At 42.0% G+C, this 15,225-nt stretch overlaps 5 protein-coding genes across 7 annotated transcripts; 2 read left to right on the plus strand and 3 right to left on the minus strand.

The window, feature by feature from the left end:
• Positions 1 to 1,525: 1,525 nt before the first annotated feature.
• On the minus strand, positions 1,526 to 2,254 carry LOC120423988 (NHP2-like protein 1 homolog). Its single transcript, XM_039587985.2, has 2 exons — positions 2,094 to 2,254; positions 1,526 to 2,001 (listed from the first exon to the last, which is right to left on the minus strand). The coding sequence occupies exons 1-2, from the start codon at positions 2,094 to 2,096 to the stop codon at positions 1,621 to 1,623; spliced, it is 384 nt and encodes a 127-aa protein (XP_039443919.1). The 5' UTR covers positions 2,097 to 2,254; the 3' UTR covers positions 1,526 to 1,620.
• A 147-nt stretch (positions 2,255 to 2,401) lies between these two features.
• Positions 2,402 to 4,205, plus strand: LOC120423987 (zinc finger protein 90-like). Its single transcript, XM_039587984.2, has 2 exons — positions 2,402 to 3,337; positions 3,395 to 4,205. Exons 1-2 carry the CDS (start codon positions 2,570 to 2,572, stop codon positions 3,818 to 3,820), a joined length of 1,194 nt encoding a protein of 397 aa, XP_039443918.1. The 5' UTR covers positions 2,402 to 2,569; the 3' UTR covers positions 3,821 to 4,205.
• A 3,170-nt stretch (positions 4,206 to 7,375) lies between these two features.
• LOC120423978 (geranylgeranyl transferase type-2 subunit alpha) lies at positions 7,376 to 9,629 on the minus strand. Of its 2 annotated transcripts, XM_039587970.2 has the most exons (4): positions 9,519 to 9,624; positions 8,906 to 9,144; positions 8,662 to 8,846; positions 7,376 to 8,604 (listed from the first exon to the last, which is right to left on the minus strand). In XM_039587970.2, the coding sequence occupies exons 1-4, from the start codon at positions 9,519 to 9,521 to the stop codon at positions 7,484 to 7,486; spliced, it is 1,548 nt and encodes a 515-aa protein (XP_039443904.1). In that variant the 5' UTR covers positions 9,522 to 9,624; the 3' UTR covers positions 7,376 to 7,483. The 2 variants fall into 2 exon arrangements, with proteins under 2 accessions (XP_039443904.1, XP_039443903.1); XM_039587969.2 differs by having other exon boundaries at positions 7,376 to 8,846; positions 9,519 to 9,629.
• A 110-nt stretch (positions 9,630 to 9,739) lies between these two features.
• LOC120423979 (la-related protein 7) lies at positions 9,740 to 13,667 on the plus strand. 2 transcript variants are annotated; one of them, XM_052707794.1, is made up of 3 exons: positions 9,740 to 10,037; positions 12,148 to 13,520; positions 13,650 to 13,667. In XM_052707794.1, the coding sequence occupies exons 1-2, from the start codon at positions 9,827 to 9,829 to the stop codon at positions 13,515 to 13,517; spliced, it is 1,581 nt and encodes a 526-aa protein (XP_052563754.1). In that variant the 5' UTR covers positions 9,740 to 9,826; the 3' UTR covers positions 13,518 to 13,520; positions 13,650 to 13,667. The 2 variants fall into 2 exon arrangements, with proteins under 2 accessions (XP_052563754.1, XP_039443906.1); XM_039587972.2 differs by lacking the exon at positions 13,650 to 13,667 and having other exon boundaries at positions 12,148 to 13,532.
• Positions 13,579 to 15,087, minus strand: LOC120423980 (zinc finger protein 254-like). Its single transcript, XM_039587973.2, has 2 exons — positions 14,943 to 15,087; positions 13,579 to 14,884 (listed from the first exon to the last, which is right to left on the minus strand). The coding sequence occupies exons 1-2, from the start codon at positions 14,969 to 14,971 to the stop codon at positions 13,609 to 13,611; spliced, it is 1,305 nt and encodes a 434-aa protein (XP_039443907.1). The 5' UTR covers positions 14,972 to 15,087; the 3' UTR covers positions 13,579 to 13,608.
• Positions 15,088 to 15,225: the final 138 nt, after the last annotated feature.

The following is a 15,225-nucleotide window of genomic DNA, read 5'->3' on the forward strand; positions in this document are numbered from 1 at the left end:
TTGTCTTTATACGTTTGAACCGTTTGTGCAAGAGGCTTACCATAGAAACATGTCGGAACTTGAAGGTTTTGAAATCGGATCCTACCCAGATTGCTTCAGTTAGTATGGAAGGCTACAGTGCATTGTTGTAACAACTTATTGAGATGTTCTGGGTCATCCAAGAACTCCTTGGAGTTAAGACCGGTGGGTCTACCGCCGTAACAAGCAAGAGGTCAGTGATTTTTTACCACTGATAATAACCGCATAGCTTCAGTGAGTATGGTAGACTACTTTGTTAATGTTTTGAAATGTCAAGGGTCATGACTTGGGCTGTCTTGGATCACCTAAGGACTCCCTGGAGTTATGATCTGTGGCTGTTAACTCCAGTGAGTCCTGGGATGACCTAAGTCATCCCAACACATCAAAAAAGCAGTCTACCATACTCACTGAAGCTATGCGGGTATGATCAGTGGTCAAAACATGTAGACATCTTGATTGTCACGGTGGTAGATCCACAGCTCTTAACTTCAGTGATTCCTAGGATGGCCGAGGACATTTCAAAACATTAACAAAGTAGTCTACCATACTCACTGAAGCTATGCGGTTATTATCAGTGGTAAAAAATCACTGACCTCTTGCTTGTTACGGCGGTAGACCCACCGGTCTTAACTCCAAGGAGTTCTTGGAAGACCCAGAAGCCTTCCATACTGAAGCAGTCTGGGTAGGAGCCGTTTTCAAAATCTTCAAGTTTCCACTTGTTTCTATGGTAAGCTTCTTGCACAAACGATTCAAAAGTATGAAGACAAGAGAAGTCATGTTTCAATCATGCTAAAACATATCAGAACTTATAGTTTTTGGTGATACGCGTCGAATGAAGTCAAGATGATCGAAATCCATAATAAAATAAGGATTTTATGAGTGATTTTAGAAATAGCAAAAATACGATTTTTTGTACATTTTGACCCAAAATACTCAAACTTCAACAACTTGTAACTTTTGAACCCCGGGATTTAGAGAGTTCGCCCAGAAGACTTTTTTTCATGTCTCGGCGAGATCTTTCGAATAAAGTTTCTCCCATTCGTGTACATCCTTGGACCAGCTCCCATACAATTTTGCCCATTCTCCTTTGTTAAATAAAATGATTAACCAATAATTTCAAAAACTTACAAGGTCGATACTAATTTTTTTCGTCCAACCTTTTTTTATTTTTTTCGCTGAAAAATATATTTTTCAAATTGCAAATCAAATATAAATTGTTATTTTGTGGAAACCATTCCTGACCCTTTTCTCTTTTAATTTTAAAAAAGTGGCTTTTTATTTCAATTGTATGTTTTTTTTTACTGCTTGATAGCCCTGAAAATCCCTGGAAGGTATGCAACAAGCACGTCATGCTACAGAACCGAAAACGCCCGAAACTTATGCAGCATTTTTTGCTGTGACACGTGCTGCCGAATTTGAGGATTTCAACCTGACTAGTTTAATCAAAGAAATTTCTAAAATGAAATGAAATTCTTCAAATGCTCGGTCAATAATACCAAAACAACCATTACTTATTTAGATTTTTATTTCAAAAATCCACTCTTCAGTTACAATAGTGTCAAAATGAAATGCATTTGTTCAGAGAAAAAAACTTTGTACAATTTAAACCAGCAGACGCTCAATCTCCTGCTGAATCGTCACGATCTGCGACTTGAGCTGGGAGCCCTCGTTGATGGTGACGGAGCAGGCGACGATCGGACGCGACACGCCGCACGCACGGCCCAAGGCCTGCTTGGAGCGCACGAACACGTACGGCACGTTCTTGTCCTCGCACAGCAGCGGCAAATGGAGGATGATCTCGAGCGGTTCGGCGTCCGCGGCCATCACGATAAACTCCGAGAGGCCACGGTTCAGCGTCTTGGTGGCCTCGTTGGCGCCGCGACGCAGCTGCTTGTAGTTGACCGCCTGCTGGATCAGCGTCATAATCTTGGACGTGAGGGCTTGGTCCGCCAGCGGGTAGGCCTTCGGGTTCACCTCCTCGGTCTGTGAGGGAGAGTGAGGTTAGGTGTTATACGTTTGCGGTTGTTTTACGTGATTTTTGTGAAATTTTGACACGAATTTGATGTTCAACTTACCATTTTAAAGCTGAGATTTAAGAAACAAGCGTAGTTTATAAAATATTTGGTAAAATTGAACTTTTTTTTTCTAAATGGAACTGCTAAGCCTCGGCGTGTGCTTCATTGGCCGCTTACAAAACGAATGTAAAGAAGTGCGTGTTTACCTCGTGTGCGCGTTCAAAACACCGCGTGCTTTTGGGCTGTCAAAAAGGGGGATCGGTTCGTTTGGTCGAAATGGATATTTGAAATGTTTCAAGCTGTTTTGAGCACTTCTCGCTAAATGTGTACGCTAAACTCGCGCCATAAAAATGTGAGTCCCCCTGTGCGACGAGTGACGGATTGACACTTGATTGTTTACTACCTGCGATGCAGTTTTTGAATTTTTAGTGAAAATTCGTAAATTTCTTTGAATTTCGTCTGAAAATTGCTAGAATTAAGTTGGTGCAACGACCCGCGATCGATTTGGGGTGGTATCCAGCAGTCAAAAGTTCAGAATGGAGCACAGCGGTGAGTTCAAACTGGGTGCCCTGAAAAACCTGGAACCAGCCTTGCAAGCATCCGTCCGTCAGTACCGCAATCGATCGAAGAAGCAGAAAACATCCAGCGATAAAGCATCGTCGTGCCATGGCGGAGGGGATGAAAAGCTAAGCGAGGTGCTGGCCAAGATCGCCAGCTTGCAGAAAGCGGCCACCGGTGACGGGGCCATCAATCTGGTCCGGACGTACAACGTCAAGCTCCGGTTGAAGAAAACGCTCTACAAGTGCTTCGATTGCAATCAAAGCTTCACCAATGCTGAATTTCTGGAAATGCACGAGAACTCACACGCCACTTCCGGGACGCACGACACTTCCGGTCCTGGGCGGGACATAGATCTGAAGCAGCAGTCGTTCGACGAATCCGAGATGAATCTCAAGCAGAACGCCTGGTTCACGGGAGATTTCTCCGACAGCGAAGAGGACGGAGACGAAATCATGCTGGACTGCACCGTGGAGGAGCGCGAGGACAATTACGACATTACGTTCGATCGGAACAAGTGCGAGAAGACTTACACGGTCAAGTACAAGGTCAAGAAGGAGGTCGTCGGCAAGTGCGAACGGTGCGAAAAGGTATTCTATTCCTCCGAAGCTTTGGAGCTGCACAAAGTTGAGCACGAAAAGTTTATCGATTTCGCGGCCATCGAACCGACCATCAACATCGACTCGCCGAAGATTGAAGAGAGCACATTCGTGCTGGACGAGAACTTCTTCCAGGTTCTCTCGGAGGTAACTTCTTGCACTATTTTCCCCCAAAATTTGTCACCCAACCAAAATTTCTTCCAGATGGACGCCAGCGACATCCTTGAGGTATCGGAATCCGACGTCAAGCGAAGTCCCTCGACGGAGATTCGTCTCGAGTACAAGATCGTCCCACGGCGCACCTCAAAAGACACCCACCAGCAAAGCCCCGAGCCGCAGCAAACCCCCCTGAAAGCACCCGAGGGTCGCTTCCAGTGCGACGTCTGTGCGAAACGCTTCCGGTTTCGGCCCGCGTTGACCGTACACGCGCGAACCCACGACAACAGTCGACCCTTCCGGTGCGAAGAGTGCGGCCGAAGGTTCATCAGCCGGGCCAAGCTGTTTCTGCACGCGTACGGCCATCGGCGGGAGGACGAGGCCGCCATCCGGTGTGAGCGCTGTGGGCGGGAAGGATTTGCCCGCCCCAAGCAGCTGCTGGAGCACATGATCGCGGAGCATGGCAAGCAGTGAGGCGGGTGTTTTGTGTGCCGTAAATTGTATTAGCATCTCTTATTGTGTAAGTAGTAGTTTGCCTGCCCCCTCGAATTGATAATCCGATTATTCGTTACGTCCTGCGTGTGCCAAAACAGAGCAGGATAGATTGCCCTTCTTACTATTATCATGTGCACTGATTCATGTAATTCATTTGTGTCACTTTTCATTATCCTTGAAACTATGCAACGATTCTTTATCTCCCGTAGAATTTAACATGTTGGCTGTAGCCAAGTCTGTGTGTGTGCAGTAGATTTGCGTTTTGCAACATGCATTTATGAAATCTTTAGAAGTTAAAAATACTCATTCAAATTGTTTATCTGTGTAGAGGTATTGAAAATGAAAAATAAAGAATTGAAAGTAATTTAATAGTTTTCTTTTGAGATTTTTGAAGTCCTTCAAGTACAAATACTGAGGTACCGAAGTGCGCATCACTTCTTCATTTCACAATACGTGAATTCTCGATTAAATTTTCAAAAGGTCCTATCTGCATAGGAAACCCATGAGGGATAGGTTGTTTTGAAAATGTAATCTAGAATTATCATATCAAGCAGAAAAATATTTTGTAGAATCAGCCTGTACGAGGTTTGATTCAACAAATTTTTGGTTGAATATAATCAACGCCGATTTTGCGTTGAAACAAACCTTGATTTTCTCTATTCCACAAAAATCTTTTGTTGTTTTGAAAAAGTTGCTTTGACGTTTAGCGTTGATTCAACAAAAATCTTGATTTTCAAATCAACAAAACGTTTTGTTGATTCAAATAGGCGTCATCCATAAAGTATGTCACGCTCTAGGGAGGGGGAGGGGGGGGGGGTCTGAGCAAGTGTGACATTGCGTGTTATAAGTATAGGAAAAGCGTGACAAAGGGGGGGAGGGGGGTAAATTTTGACAGATTTTAGCGTGACGTACTTTATCGATGAAGCCTTATTTTTCTCCCGCATAATCAAATACCAAAGCAGCTGCGTGATGTTATTAAATTTAATAATAATTATATTAAAACTGAACAAGAGTGAACAGTCCGTGATGAGTGTGTTCCTTTTTCAGAATTCGATCTTAAATTGAGTAAAACCATTTAGAGTGCATCGTTTGCCGAAAAAAGACGAAATGAAATGATTCATGAAACGTTTCATCAATGTTAAATAAAATGGACGTAGGACTAAAACTGCAGTTTCTTTAGAAAGTTTAGGAGATTTGCAATACTATTTTTTTAAACACATTAAATCTAGAGTTTTTTTTATTAGGTCCTATAAACATATGAAAGACAATAGTTTATTGGTCCATTTAAAAAAAAAAAAAAACTATGGAAATAAACTTTAAGAAAAGTGCATTTGCAATCTTTTCGTGAACCCCCCTGGGAAAAGTTGACAGTTTGGTTTGAGCGACGGTGGATGCCAAGGTGGCGCTTAAGATTCTTGGAGAAGAAAAAGTATTGAAAAATATAAAAAAAAATAACTGAAATTAAATAATTTGTACAAATTCAGAAATTAAAACAAATAAAAAAATCAGAAAATACAAAAAAGTATGCGTCCAGAAATTAACAAATTTTTAAGATTCATGAATTTTAAAATTATTATTTTTTTAAATCACAAATAAATAAAAAAAAACTTAACATTCTTAAATTCTTTCCCCTAAAAAAAAATAGACAGTTCGGTTTGAGCGACGTTGGTGCGCTTAAGATTGTTGGAGAGAACAAATAAAAGGATTGAAAAATATAAAAAAATAAATAAATATATAATGTTTATACTATTTTTTTTTTTGTACTTATTAAGGACCTTTTAACTATGAGCCTGTCGGGTCCTGAGATATACTAAAATTAATTAATTTCTAAAAATCAAAAAAAAAATCAAAAAATCTATATCAAAAAAATTGAAAAAAATCTAAAAATCTTCCATTTTTTAAACACACTTATTTTTAATCGAGAAATTAACAAATAGTATTTCTAAAATTATTAAATTTTCAAATAATAAAATTAAAAAAAAAACTTAAAATTCTTAAATTAATTCCCCCTTAATAAAAGTTGAAAGAGCGCTTCAAATTCTTGAGGAAAACATAGAAAGATTGAAAAATACTTTTAAAAAATCAAGTGTAAAGTTATTTAAGATGAAATTAAATAAATCCCGGAAATTTTTTTTACAAATTCAAATTTCTGAGATCATTAAAATTTAATAGCATAACATTTCAGAAAATTTAATTTTTTATTTCAATTTTTAAAAATTCGGAAATTAAGAATATTGAGATACTTAAATTGTGAAATGAAAAAAAAATACATTTTACATACATTTTAAATTTCTTTAAATTTGTAATTCTTTTAAGGACAATGCAAGTTTTATTTTTTGTTGCTTTAGGAGTTGCTTGATTATAAACTATTCAATATCTACATTGAATAGAGCTTTTTTTTAAATAAATGGTGCATATTTCTCGCATAGTAATGATGTATCCAATTTTTAAGCGAAGATGGCGTTACGAATGGTACACGCTAGAAGTGTCAAAATCGCGCAGTTGTACCAATATAAGAAAAAAAAATGTGGTATTTTAGTTTCTAGGTTAGAGGCCCATTTTTTTTAAATACATGTTTCCTATATTTTGGATTTTTTGAGATTATAGATTTTTGAACATTTTGAACAATTTAATTTAAAGTACTATCTACAAAACATTTTACAACAAAGTTTACAATTACATATTAAAGGGAGCGGCCGTGGCTGACTGGTTACGGTGTTCGCTTTCTAAGCGAATGGTCCTGGGTTCGATTCCCATCTGCTCCTAACGAGAAAGTATAGAAAATATTACTCTTGAAACTCTGAACATGAACGAAAAATCAAAGTCGCCCGAGTCGGGGTTCGATCCCCCGTCCTTTGGATTGGTAAGCAAAAATGCTGCTTGGTGAGCTATGACTGAAATTAGGAATACTGTTATATATAAAACTATATACGCGCTGGGTCCTTGTCCATTTGACAAGGGTTCGGAAGTTCTAAATAACGTTTGAACCCGATTGGTGCAAACGTTCTTCAGGGCGGGGCTTGTCGATAAAGCTGAAGTACCTCGCGCTCGGCTAGCCAGCGTAGAAATGGGTCACCGAAGCTCGACAATTTTGGAAGAAGAAGATAACTACTTCCTTGGTTGCTGTGTACCCTTCAACACTCAAGTTTTTAAATTTTAAATGTTTAATTCTTAAATATTAGTTTTTTTTTTCAATTTATATATTTGTAAGTTTGAATTTTGAAAGCTTTGAATTTTTCCAATATATTTACACATTTTAGAATTTCTAACAATAAATTCTTATTTTCAATATAATAATTCCAGTTTTTTTTTTAATATTTTTGAGCAACAAACATATTTTGTTAAAACCTTTGAAACATTTTTTTTTTTCGTTTTTGAATATTTTTATTTTTTGCGCGAAAGAAAAGATTTAAGATTGAAATCATTTTGTGATTCTTTCCTTCACCGTTCTCGAGCGTTTTTTCATATGAAGTTTTGCATTCCTTCCGGGCCTTGACATTTCATTGTTAAAAATACAAGACAAACAAAATTCAATATTGCATTTAAGATCATTTTATTTCAGAAGTGCGTGCAAAACTAGGTACAAATCCTGCTTGTACAATATTTGAATACGAAATTGGATAAAATTTCAAGCACTTTTCGTTAAACCAATTCCAACTGCTGCAAGCCGGAACAAATCTGCCTAATTTTTGGTTCAGTCTCACCGGCAATCTGGTTGCCCTTCAATATCAAATTCTTACAAAACACAAAGTGACCAAACTTTGCCAAACTCTTCTCCGCCAATTTATTCCCACCCAAGTCGATCTCACTCGCCACCGCCAGATATTGCTCGTAAGCCACGTGCACCAGCCCTATCCCGGACAGGTCCAACCGCTCCGCGGGACACCCCTTCCCGTCAATCCACTGCCCCAGACGCACTTCCGTTCCCCACCTTCCAATCAGATCCTGATAGTAGCCGGTACGCATCGGGTCGACGTTTTTCAGCTTTTCCAAGTACTGCACGATTTGGTCGTGATTCGCCGCGTGGTCGATGGCTTTGGACAGGAGCGCTGCTGTGAGCAGGGTCCACTTGCTGTCCGGTTCGAACTCTAGCAGCTGTTGGCACGATTCGAGCTGGGCTTTGAGGACGTCGACTACGGCGACGCCAAACTCGGTGCCGAACTTGGGCTTTCGAATGGCGAACAGTTCGGTGGGGGATGTTTTGTTGAGCTCTAGTGTGTGCGTTTGGTTGAATTCATCCGTGAAGGTTAGCGGGAATGTTAGTTGGTTGGGGAGATTTGGTGTGGCGTCGCGGAGGATCCAAGTGACGGAATAGCTGTCGTCGAAACAAGCCGATTGCCAGTTGGCGCTTGAATCGAGTCCTTCGATTTCTAGTTTGGCGTCTTTGTGCTTGAGGTTCACCGGTCTGGTGAAGGTCACCACGGCCAGTCCTTTGGCCGTGTCCATTCTGAAGGCGGCCAGGTCCAGTTCCGGCTGGGAGTAGCCCAGCAGCCAGCGTTGATAGAACCAAGCACTGCTGTCTCCGGGATCGGTGAAGGCAGCGGTTAGAACCAGTTCGAGTTCTTCCTTCAGCTTTTCCTCGCTGATGGGACGCGATGGATCCTCTTTGTTTGGGTGCAGGATTGGCAACAGTTTGCTCCGATAGTGCCAAGAGGAATAGTTGGAAAAGTTGTTCTGGATCTTCTCGGTGCAGAATTCGAGTTCCTTGGCCGGGGCAACGTTGGCCTTTGCGACCACGTACCGTCGGTAGTCCCAGCAATGGACTGCAAGTTGAATTACTTGATTTAGAAATTTAAAATTGAAACAGCTAAAAAACATACAATTTCTCTCATCCATTTTCAAATATTTGGTGCACAGCTCGACTTCCTTGTCCCAGTTGGGCGTGGGACAGTTCTCCAAAACCCAGCACCGATGGTGCCAGGCGCAGTACGACTTGGGATTGACCTGCAGACACATCTCCGTGAAGCTCAGGTCTTTGTCAAACAGCGACTGACCTCCAGTTTCCCTTTAGAAAATAGTCAATTTTACAAAACTTGAAATTTCCTCAAAAATTATCAATCCTACTCATCCGCCTTGGCGAACGTCTGCAGACACTGCCGGCGCAGGTTCCACAGCATCGCAACATCCGGGTTTGCCGACAGGATCTTCCCCGTCAACAGCATCAGTTCCTCGTCCAGCTCGGCCCTCTCCTTCTTGGCCAGGATGCGCTCCATGCCGGCCCGGAAGGCGGCCGCCTTGGCATTGCGCTCCTTTTGCTTGCGGGCGGCCTCCTCGGCGCTGGTGCGCACCTTCAAACGACCGTGCTAGGGAAAACGGGACTGTTTGTAGATGATTGCTTGACAAATATTTTGACGAGGAGCTTCGTCTTAAGGCTCTATCCCAGTCACGGTGTTCTCGCAGGATTCTAGCAGAGTTCTGACAGAGCTGGATATTCTTACAGCATTCTATCAGAATTGTTCCAGCAATCTGACAGGATTCTGGCAGAACCAGCTCTGGGACCAGTGACTGTGACCAGGGACCAGTACGGGGTAGCAATCCAAAATTTTGCGAAGCGAAATGAAACGCCTGAAGATGAAACACCCTATCCTATCGCGGGACGTGCTATTCAAGTATCTAAAGTTCTTCGTCATGATGGTTATCCTTGTAGCATTAACACTGCACCTTTTTTACAACCTACCATTTTTTAAAAGAATGGAATGGAATTTTCTGAAAAGGAATGAAAAATCAACTTTTTATCACAGCCGAATGACTAATCCAAAACAACAACAACCTCTGCAGTGACAGTTCACACTCTTGTTTCATTTGGATCAATTTGGGTAATTTTTAGTCGATTTGATTTTTTTTTCAGCGTGCAATCATATGATTTTGACAGCTCCCGATTTCTGCGCGTTTTTCAACCGCAGTGTCAACAACAAATCCAAACAAAACGCGATTGCAACGTTTTCAATTTTGTGAAATTTGATTAGAAGAAAAAATCAAACCAAAATGTCCAGCGAGGCTGCCCCCGCGGAGGCAGCAGAGCAGCAGACGGGGCCCGCGGCCACCAGCGAACAGAAGGTGGTGTCCCCGGGGAAGAAGGGTCGCCACCGGAAGAAGCACAAGTACAACGCGATCCGGCAGCAGATGGAGTTTTACTTTTCCGACGCCAACCTGGCCAAGGACCGGTACCTGAGCCAGTGCATCAAGGAGGATCCTTGTGAGAATCTTTAGCTAAATTTGCACAATCCTGACGCATTTATTTTCAGGGTTGTTACGGACGGCGCGGATCGCGCGGATGGCGCGTTTCGCGCGGATAGCGCGGATCTGGCGCGGATTTGCTGGCTAATTTTGCTCAGGCGCGGATTTCGCGCGGATGGCAATTTTGATAAATAAATTAATTGAGAGAGATAGAATTTCTTTCAAGTTATTAAGAAAAATATTGTCAGGAATTACGATAATTTGTTTTTTCCTTTGAGTGCAAGAATTTCATATTTTTTATTAATTGAATTTTCTTCTGAAAATGTTTGTTTGTATTTTCTTAGTACGAAACGTGGAAAAATGAAGATGAAGATTATGTAGAAATTATTTTTTATATGTTTCTTTTCATTTCTTAACATCTCCGGCTCTGAATATTTCATTTCTTTTAAGTTTTGAGTAATGATTTTGAACCTTATTTATTTTTAATTTTATACTGAATTTATTAAATTTTTAACGTTGTAAATCAAATATTACAAACTTTTCCCGAAGATATAGAAATTAGAATGTGTAACAAAAACTATTTTTGGGGCTTGTTCTGGTGGGCGCCAAATATGAGCTTGATTGAACGTAACAGAAGCTGACCTCCACTTTAAAATTTTAGATGGAATTTAATCGTAGAAATATTTTTTTTTCAAGATTTTAACATTCTTGGCGAAAATAAAAAGATCAGAACATTCAAAGCTTCTGAAATTCAAACAATCGAAACTTTTTTTTGTTTTAATACTTTTTAGGCCGTTGCAATTATTTTTTGAAGTTTATGTCCCTCAACTCTGACCAAAGTCGAGGGGGGAGGCAAAAAAAAATGGGAAATTAAAATTGAATTTACGAGCCACGATTTGAACATTTGAATGAAAAAAGTGTTTAAAAATGCATTATACACCTGTCCAGTTGTTTTGCAATCATTAGTTTCCAAAATACCTAAGTATTGACAAACATGCAGAAAATGCGTTTTAGATTGTTTTTAGTTGCTTTGACTTTTATTTTCATTAAAATTTTGAAGTTCTTTCGATTTTAACAAAAAAAAATCAAAATACATATTAATTTTTGTTCGAAATTTCTAAAATTTCAATTTAAAAAATCTGAAATTTCTAAATTCAAAATTTTAGAAATCTGAAACTCAAAATACCAAAAATTTGAAGATTAAAAAAATCAAAATTAAAAAGTTGAAATTTAAAAACAAAAAAATAACAAATTCAAAACAATATAGAAAACAACAAAAAAAAATCTAATTTTAGTATTCTTAAGCTTTTAATTAAATTCTTAAATTCTTGAATGCCACAATTTTTGAAGTCATTTTTTCTGTTAGAGATTTTGAAATGATGAGAAGACAATATTTTAAATATCGGAAATTAAATTTCTTTCGTAGTGAAATTTTAGCGAGGATTCTGGATTGAAAACTGTATAAAAGTTCGTAGATTTTGAATTTTTAGACTATCGAAATTTAAAATTTTATCTACTTATAATTTTAGATTTGGATTTATTTTTGAGCTTATATTTTTGAAGTTAAATTTTTAAGTTTTTAAATATTGTATTTTCTATTTTGAAGATTTTTTCATGACCTTTGCTTCTACCGTCTCTTTAGGTATTTTTAAAAATGGATTTATTGTTTTCATTCTTTTGGAGCTTTTAAACATAAACCGAGTTTTTTTTTATCAAATACTTTCTGTATTAGTTTTTCCTCATTAAAAAATAAAATTTCTTTAATGTTGATCGCGATATTTTTTTATATGGCGCGGATTTCGCGCGGTTTCGGAATTTAGGTCGGCGCGGATTTGGCGCGGATTTTTTTTCGACTCTCCCGTAACAACCCTGTATTTTCCTTATCGGCGCCAATCTAGCCCGGTCAACTAAATCGGAATTCTGAAACGGAATTCAATTCGAATCGTTTACGTATTCCGTTTAAACGCAACAACCGGGTACGTACCCGGAATCGGTTGTTACGTTTGAAACGGAATACGATTCGAATTGAATTCCGTTTCAGAATTCCGATTGAGTTGACTGGGCTAATGAGCTTTATGCTCGGCTAGAGTACGGTCAACCAAGCTAAGCTAATAACAATTTGTTTTCAGTCATTGCCCTGGAGGAGTTCCTCAAGTTCAACCGGATCAAAACGTTGACCGACAGCGTGGAGGACATCGCGGTCGCGTTGAAGAACTCCGAGCTGCTGGAACTGTCGGAGGATCGCACGAAGGTGCACCGCGTGACCGAGTTTCGGGAGCGTGTAAACTGCGAAGACTGCACGATCTACGTGGAAAGTCTGCCGCCGAAGGCGGACCACGAGTGGGTCCGGAACGTGTTCTCGGCGTACGGGAAGGTGGTGTACGTTTCGCTGCCAACGTTTAAGTATTCCAAGAAGATTAAGGAGTTTGGGTTTGTGGAGTTTGAAGAGGAGACGAGCGTGCAGAAGGCGATCAAGACGTTCCAGGCGTTTGGGGGCGTGCTGACCTTCGAGGACACGGAGCCGGAGAAGTTGCTCAGTATTAGCAGCTTCGGCAAGGAGAAGGAGGAAGAGGCTAAGAAGGAGAAGGAGGAAGCTATTGCCAAGCCGGATGATGGTAAGCCTGCGGAGGAGCAGGATGCAAAGGAAGAATCGGTTGAACCTCCGGCGAAACGGGTTAAGAAGTGTGAGGACGATACATCCGACGGGGAACCGACCAAGGACAGCGGAAACGAGGAGTCGCACAGCGAGGTTGAGGGTGACAAAAAGGACGGTGAAGAGGGGGACAAGAAGAAGCGTCGTCGAAGGAGGGGACCCAGCGGAGTGAAGAAGGAGATTCAGCAGGACGATAAGGTGTACGAGTTAAAGATCATGTCCAAGAAGGAGTGGCGTCGGCTCAGGAACAAGTACCTGAACCTGCAGCGTGTCGAAGCGAAGAAGCTGAAGAAACTTTTTGCCACCTCGAATAACAAGGTCGCCAACAAGGTTCAGCAGAGTCGAACCCCAAATCAAACCGCAGGTTCAAAAACCGTTAAATCCTCACCCCGTGTCAACTTCTACGGCGCGCTCACCGACGAGGAAGCCGCCGCCGAGGTGACCAAGTTCGAGGAGCACGACCAGCAGAACAAGCAACCGCTGTTCTCCTTCGAGCCGGGCCTCATCGTCAACATCCGCTTTCGCGTGCCCTGCGCCAACGTGAAGGACTTCAAGGCCGAGCTGAAGCAGTTCCCGTACGTAAAGTACATCGATCTGAAGGAGGGCGATTCGCAGGCGTTCGTGCGGGTGGACAAACCCTGCTCGGCGAACGCCCTGGTCAAGGAGTACAGCATGGCCGAGTACAGCGCGCAGATTCTGAGCGGCGAAACGGAGAAAAGCTACTGGGATAAGATCAAGGGCGACCGCGAGGACAAGCTGAACAAGAAGGTCAAGGTGGAGAAGGTTCGCGGCAGGTCGAAGCTCATGAAGAAGGTCAACACGCACATCAAGTTTGATGATGAATAATAGGTAGGATTTGGAGTTATTCTTTTTTTGTTTTCTACGGGAAAATTTGAGAACAAAGCCATGAATTTTGCTAAAATTACTATTTATTCGATTAATCTTCATCGTCACTTATCTCCACAACTTTGGTACAAGCATCCTCAACAACTAAATCGCCATTCTGGAGGTCATCCGAAAGAATGCATTCGTCATTCGCCTGCCCATCCAGAAAGTAGTAATCGTCCGGTGCCGCCGCCGGCAGAACCGCCTCCTCCGCGTCGATCGGAATCAACGTCTGATGGTGCAGCCGATGGTCGTCCAGCTCGGCCTGCGTATAAACCCCAATCGAGCACAGATCGCACACGAACGGGCCGTCGTTGTTCGTGCGGTGAGTTCGCTGGTGCAGCACAAGCCGCGAAGAAGACGCACAAGACTCCCCGCACGAGTCGCACATGCTCTTGTCGTGGATGGCATTCAGGTGAAAGTAGTAATTCTTACAATCTACAAACTGCTCAATACAGTACGGACACTTGAACCCGTTTGTGAGCGTAATGTTCGTCGCGTCGCTCAGCCACCTTTCGGCCGTTTGCTTCGAAGGGTCCAGCACGTGCAGCAGTCGGTGCTCCAACAGACTCATCACGCTCTCAACCACGGAAGAACAAACAACGCACTGATAGTACTGCATCTCCCCTTCCGCAACAACAAACGGTTCCGTCATCCCAACGACCTCCACCACCGGCTCCTCCAGCTGATCCGCTTTCCTCTTTTTCGACGTCGTCCTCTGATGGTTCGTCTCCCGATGCTCAATCAACGCGTCAATATTCTCAAACCGCGCCGAACAACTCACACAATTAAAAGATTGCTTCTCCCCCCGAATCGCCGAATTCTGCGCCGGTTCCGTCGAAATCTCGCTCAGCGTCGACACCGGATGCACCTCCTGGTAATGCTTAATACACGCCGAGATAAACTCAAATTCCTCATCCGGACATACATTACACTTGTACCGACCATCGTTCAACTTATGAAACGGCAACACAATCGTCTTGTCCCCACCAGCCTTCCCCACTAACCCCTTCCCCAACCCCACCCCCCGCTTCTTCCTAATCGCCTCATCCACCGCGACACAGCTCGCCTTGTACTCCAGCAGATCCTCGTCCTGCCACTCGTCCAGCAAACCGTCCGCGTTGCAAACATTCAACTCCTCGAGCTTTTCCGCGCAGATTTGGCACAACGCGCACGGGAAGTCATCGGCCGCGGTCAGCCGGATGCCCAGGTGTTTGTCGATCATTTGGGCCGCGTTCTGGCCAGACACCGTGCTGGTGGCGGTGAGCGGGTTTACGCGGCTCGTCGAGAAGCAAAGTCGGCAGTAGGAATCCGGGTAGGCGTTTGGGCTGCGAAGTTTCCGAAAGGTTAATTGAAGTTTGTCGTTATTTTATTCGAGCTACTTACGGTACTAGATTAATCGTACGTGATGTCATTTTTGATACGGCTAGTTGTTACAAGCTGTAATTAATAAATATTTTTAAAACTTTGTACAAAAATGTTGACCAACTTCCGCGGCGACTCAAATTTTGCTTGACCACAAAAAGTGACAGAAAAGGGCTCACAACAAAATTGTAAACAGTACACGTTTAAGAGGAAAATTAGTAATGGGCCTGATGAAATATTTCTGGAATCACTTCAAATATTTATTTCGACCAAATTGTCCAAATCCCCTTCAATGCCATCACTC

This window comes from Culex pipiens, chromosome 2, assembly GCF_016801865.2.
Source record: "Culex pipiens pallens isolate TS chromosome 2, TS_CPP_V2, whole genome shotgun sequence".
NCBI lineage: Eukaryota > Metazoa > Arthropoda > Insecta > Diptera > Culicidae > Culex > Culex pipiens.

Excerpts from the sequence above, each read along its gene's own strand:
- LOC120423978 (XM_039587969.2), bottom strand. Across the intron at positions 8,847-8,905 it reads ACGTTCGCCAAGGCGGATGA|GGAAACTGGAGGTCAGTCGC; the intron begins GTAGGATTGATA and ends TATTTTCTAAAG.
- LOC120423979 (XM_052707794.1), top strand. The coding sequence starts at position 9,827 with ATGTCCAGCGAGGCTGCCCCCGCGGAGGCAGCAGAGCAGCAGACGGGG. Across the intron at positions 10,038-12,147 it reads GTGCATCAAGGAGGATCCTT|TCATTGCCCTGGAGGAGTTC; the intron begins GTGAGAATCTTT and ends ATTTGTTTTCAG.
- LOC120423987 (XM_039587984.2), top strand. The coding sequence starts at position 2,570 with ATGGAGCACAGCGGTGAGTTCAAACTGGGTGCCCTGAAAAACCTGGAA. Across the intron at positions 3,338-3,394 it reads TCTTCCAGGTTCTCTCGGAG|ATGGACGCCAGCGACATCCT; the intron begins GTAACTTCTTGC and ends AATTTCTTCCAG.
- LOC120423980 (XM_039587973.2), bottom strand. The coding sequence starts at position 14,971 with ATGACATCACGTACGATTAATCTAGTACC. Across the intron at positions 14,885-14,942 it reads CGTACGATTAATCTAGTACC|CCCAAACGCCTACCCGGATT; the intron begins GTAAGTAGCTCG and ends GAAACTTCGCAG.